The 5,780-nt window shown below is 28.7% G+C and overlaps 1 protein-coding gene across 1 annotated transcript; it reads left to right on the forward strand.

Moving 5' to 3' along the window:
- Positions 1-1,450: 1,450 nt before the first annotated feature.
- Positions 1,451-2,922, forward strand: LOC145833459 (protein FAM200C-like). The gene is made up of 2 exons (XM_082940635.1): positions 1,451-1,811; positions 1,901-2,922. The coding sequence occupies exons 1-2, from the start codon at positions 1,451-1,453 to the stop codon at positions 2,920-2,922; spliced, it is 1,383 nt and encodes a 460-aa protein (XP_082796761.1).
- The last annotated feature ends 2,858 nt before the right edge of the window (positions 2,923-5,780 follow it).

Below are 5,780 nucleotides of genomic sequence, written 5' to 3' on the forward strand. Positions count from 1 at the left end.
TAATTAACTTGTTTTAATAAGGGAAAAGCATATTCAATGATATCTCACTATATTACTTAATCTAATAAAAAAAACGTTTAAACTACAAAAAGCAAATATAGTAACAAAAAATGCACATTCAAAAAAGAAAACCTTATTATAGCTGTAAATAACTCAAAAATACTTTCTTAAAACACTTTAATCGGTTAATTTTTAATCAAAAATTTTTCTCGTCCAAAATGTGCAACTTTCGTAATTATTAAATTTTTAACTAGTTTTTTTTTCTACAACAAAAACTTAAAAAACTACGTCATTTTTGTAAAATGTACAAATAAATTTTTCTTGATAGCAAAAAGTTAACAGCTAGAATTCAGGGGTTCCCAACCAGGGGTGCTCGCACCCCTTGGGGGTGCGAGGCAGCATTCCAGGGGGTGCGAAATGGCTTTTATTTTTTGTATGACAAATAATGAGATTTTCACTTTTTGATAAAGTTTATAAAATTAAAAAGTACATTTTGTTATAAAAAAAAGTTGGCGCTTATTTTCTGAATAAATTAATTTTATTAATACGTCATACAGCAAGAGCGGATTTCTAGAAGTAAATTATTTTAACTAATTTCATTTGATAGCTGTTAGTTTAGAGTTAACATTTGAGTAAAGCTTTCTTAGAGTTTACACCTGTGAATTTTAATCATCTGTTCTTTAAATATTTCATTTTCTTAACTGGCCATTAATTGTTTAAAACAGTTAATGAGCTAGCATCTATTTTAACTGAAATACTTAGATAACAATTAGTATCTTCAGCAAGTTTTTTATTAGCTGTTAAGAACAGGTTCTTTTAAGTCTATTACATTTATAATGTAATCTTTTATAAAGATTAGTTGTGCAGAAAGTGGTGCTCAAAGATTTAACATCAATAAATTGTAAAGTTCACAGCTACTACTGTATGTTATACCATTTTAGAAAACTTGTCTTTAGCTTTACTGAAACCAATTTTTATAGATCAGCAAAAGTATTCAATGCATCAACTTTATTTCTATTCATACCTTTTTTGAACTTAAACCGTTTACCTTTTTCAATCTACTTTTTTCTATTGTTGTAAGCAAACAAACTTTTTTTGTATTTGCTTTTATACCTATCTTTTGACAATTTAAGACTAAAATCTTTTAACTTTTAAAAATCTTAACTCAAACCTTTTTTTATTTTGAAACCTCCCAGCTGCAAATAGTTTTGAAAATAATACATTACATAAGCTTAACTTAGAACAGCTTATTTTCATATTTTAAGAAGTACATATATTCATAACAAAATGTATAAACAGTTAAGTTTAAAGTTTAAGCCTAATATTTATTACTTTTAGACAAAGTCATAGGCTGAAGTATTGTTTTAGTATAAATTTTATGACAAAAAATGTCATAGTAATTGACTTTTTTATTTTTTTACAATACAGTTTATTTAATTAGTACTCAATCATGTCAAAGATAAGGAATTGGAATGAAAGTTATGTTCAGTTTGGTTTTACTTGCACTGAAACAGTTGAAGGCCTGCAAAAACCGCAATGCATGTTATGTAACATTGTATTTTCGAACTCAAATTTGAAGCCATCTAAATTGCAAGAACATTTTAACAAACGACATGGTGGAGCAGATATTTCAGGTCAAGATTTTGAGTCATTAAAATCTAAAAGGATCCGCTATGAATCACGAGGAACACTTCCAAATTTCGTTTTTGTATCTGCTGGCAAACCTCTTTTATTGGCTTCTTACCATGTGGCGTATAACGTAGCTAAATCCAAAAAGCCTCATACAATTGCTGAAGAGTTGATAAAGCCATGTGTGTTACAAATGACAGAAGATGTTCTTGGAAGATAAGCTTCAAAAAAGCTTGAGTAAGTGCCGCTATTATTCAAAGTCGAATTAAAGATTTAAGTTCGGATGTTTTGGATCAAGTCATTGCTGAAATCAAAGCTAGTTCTTTAAAAATCTCTCTCCAATTGGACGAATCAACCGATGTTGAAAATTGCAGTCAATTGATTGTACTAGTGAGGTATGTGCATGATGGTTCGATAAAAGAAGATTTCTTATTTTGTGAAGATCTGAAGAGAACTACAAAAGCAAAAGACATCTTTCAATGTGTCAAGAACTTTTTTGCAAAACATGACTTAGACATGCAAGTTATTGGTTCTGTATGTACTGACGGTGCCCCTGCTATGTTGGGAAATAAATCTGTTTTTTTTGCTCTGTTAAAACAGGATATTCCGCATTTGCAGGGTACTCACTGTTTTCTTCATCGACATGCCTTAGCATCTAAAACATTGCCCTTGAAATCTAAAAATGTCCTTGATATTTGTGTGAGGACAATCAACTGGATTAGAGGTCGTGCTCTTAATCACCGTCTTTTTAAGTCCTTGTGTCAAGACTATGGTAGTGAACATTCAGTTTTACTATTCCATACGGAGGTCCGCTGGCTATCACATGGAAGAGCTTTAACGCTTTTTTTTGAATTGAGGAAAGAAGTAAAAGCTTTTCTTAAGGAACGTGACTATGACCATTTCAAAGAAATGGAGTCAAAAGAGTTTATTCAAATACTAGCTTACTTAAGTGACATTTTCAGCCGGTTGAATGACATGAGTTTTTCCATGCAAGGGAGAAATGTAAATGTTATAAAATGTCGTGAAGTAATAAACGCTTTTAAAAAAAAGTTAGATCTCTGGTGTCGACGAGTTGAAAGAGGCAATTTATCAAACTTTCCATTACTCGAAGAAATGACTGATGAAGATGAGTGTTTCGTTCCAAGTATGCGTGAAGAAATTATGAACCATTTGGAAATACTATCCAAGTCTTTTGACGGATATTTTAAAATAGGAGAACTGGAAATTTCTGAAGAATGGATAATATATCCATATTCTTTTAATTTGAATCACATGTCGGATGATGAATCGTAAAAAGATGAACTTATTGAATTATGCATGAACCGTTTTATCAAAATGCAGTTTGAAAGCAAAACTCTTGAGCAATATTGGTGTTGTTCAATGAATATGTTTCCAAAACTTAGTGAAAAAGCACTAAGTAGTCTCATTCCATTCGACTTACTTGTGTGAGTCTGGATTTAGTACTCTTTTGTCTATAAAAACTAAATCAAGAAACCGTTTGAATGCACAGGCAGACATGCGGATTGCCATCAGCAACAAAATGCCACGTTTTCAGAAAGTTTTGTACAATAAACAGGAACAAAAAAGTCATTAACTTTAGAGCAGATTTGAAATTGATTTCTTAATCTTTTAAAAATAATATTGCATGAATAGTATTTTAATAGTTTGTTAAATACCTTGTGTGGATAATGAAGTGTCATTTTGGTCTTTTTATTAAATATGTAAGAATAGTTTAGTTTTTTGTTAATGGTAATTGAAAAAAAAAAGTTTTTTATAAAGATAGATTTTTTTTTTTCGTTTAATTAAAAAATAATTAATTTTTTTAGTTTGTTTAAAAATGAGCAGGTAGAATTACAAATGATGAGCTCCAAACTCACTTGCTTGACCTTCATAAAACGTTTATCGTTGCGAAGGGAAGAGTGAGTTCTCATGTTTTCTACCTTATAAAAAATAGATAAAACTTGTTCGAATATAGTTTGTTATGTTTTTAAATTTCCAAGTGTTTTATTTTTCTTAATATAGTACACTACCATAAAAACTAAAGTACAAATTATTAATTCATGAAATCAATGAAATTATAATAAAATTATTAATAAATAATTAAGTATATAGTGTTAGGGGTGCGAGATCAAATTAAGAGATTTTAGGGGTGCGGGGCATCAGAAAGGTTGGGAACCACTGAGCTAGATATTAATTTTCATTTTAATGTTTTAAAACAAAACCATATTAAATTGCTTTATTATCACGTATATTCCAGATTTTTAGGGGTCGCACAGGAAACAGCAAACCAGTCAAAACACGCCTCTGAAATACATACTTAGTTGCAAAGGTTTACTATCATTTCTAACTCGCTATCACTTATAACCCGATCACTTCTAACCCGATCGTTTATAACCCGATTATTTCTAACCCGATCACTTCTAACCCGATCACTTTTAACCCTATAATTTCTAACTCGATTACTTTTAACCCGATCACTTCTAACCCGATCATTTCTAACCGGATCATTTATAACCCGATAACTTCTAACCCGATCACTTCTAACCCGATCATTTCTAACCCGATCACTTCTAACCCGATCACTTCTAACAAGATCATCTCTAACCAGATCATTTCTAACCAAACTTAACCCAATCATTTCTAACCCGATCATTTCTAACCCGATCATATCTAACCCGATCATTTCTAACCTGATCATATCTAACCCGATAATTTCTAACCCTATCATTTCTACCCGATCTAACTCGACAATTATTAACCCGATCTGTATTAATATGTTTTTTTATTATTGTTTTAAAATAAGGGTTTATTTTAAAAACAAATTATTCTCAACAAAGTTGTTTTTTAATGAAATTTAGTTAGTTTTGTTTAAAATAAAACTCTATGTTCAGATAGCTTTTGTTAAAATTTAATTTTTGATATTCATTGCTGTTGGGAGTTTTTTTTGCAGCCGTTAAAGACTATTTTCTACTTTGTTTTTGAAGATATTTTATATGGTTAATATACATACTTTAAGTATGGAGACCAGATTGGCAAGTTTCATTCATATTTAGGGCGAATTTATATGAAATACAACTTTTTAAGAATATTAATATCAGGATCTATGAAACTTGAAATTTTACACTTAATAAAACTTAGTAATCCTATATAGTATGGTGGTTTCATTTAAAATTATCATTATAAAATTCTAAGTTCTTTAAACGAAAATGTATACTGTTTAATAAGTCAAAAGTAGAGGTAGACGTTTTTCAACATTTAGAACCCGCCATTTACTAGAACTTAAATTTAATTTTCTTTCTTTTAGCCAATAGTAAGTTATATTTAAAGATTAAATAAGACATATTATATAATAAACTTAACTATAAAAGTTAATTGCCGAAAACTTATTATTTTGCTTTTTTTTTCTTTCAAAATATGATGTGCATGGTGCAAAACAAATTTACATTTATCATGAATTAAAACTTTTCAAAATTTAAAATTGCAAAAACAGTTTCTCAGGATTAATAATAGAAACTTTTTTTTAAATTTCTTGGTATATTTTAAAAGTTATTGTTTCACAGGTTTCCAAAAACACAAAAACTTAAGAATATTTATCAATGATTAAATATGAAACATAAGCATAAGTTACTTGATTAATTTATATATTACAAAACTTATAATAATAAAAAAATTACTTTGTGTTGTGAAACTGTAATATAGGTTTTATTTTCTAATGAAGAAAAAACTTATGACTTTTGTAGAAATTTAGAGGTGCAAAAAAACACCGAGAATAAAGTCAATAGACTTCAAGCTGGCTTTACTGTAATGAATAAAGAGTAAATATGTTGCGTGTAGTAATTGTCTGAATAAATAGTTGATTAAAGGAAACAAAAAACTTGATGTATTTTTATAAACTACTGCTCCTAGTTATACTTAATTTAACTATAATTAATCTATTAATCTATTTCAAAATGTTTTTTCAGTACTTATTTCGTTTTTACTTACGTTATTTCAACTGTCCATAACAAAATAAATTTTAAAGAATTTTTTGTCAACTAAAGTACTAATTTAAGTCGTAATTAAAACATTTTGTATATTATATTTATTTAAGTGAAGGTTTTAAAGAAGATTACCTGGGCGAGAACTGATTAACCTCAGACTTGTGATATAAA

This window comes from Thalia democratica, chromosome 4 (assembly GCF_965202585.1).
Source record: "Thalia democratica chromosome 4, ktThaDemo2.hap1.1, whole genome shotgun sequence".
Lineage (NCBI taxonomy): Eukaryota > Metazoa > Chordata > Thaliacea > Salpida > Salpidae > Thalia > Thalia democratica.

Coding starts and splice junctions, on each gene's coding strand:
- LOC145833459 (XM_082940635.1), top strand. CDS start 1,451: ATGTCAAAGATAAGGAATTGGAATGAAAGTTATGTTCAGTTTGGTTTT. Junction 1,812..1,900: donor TGAAGAGTTGATAAAGCCAT/GTGTGTTACAAA, acceptor GTCGAATTAAAG/ATTTAAGTTCGGATGTTTTG.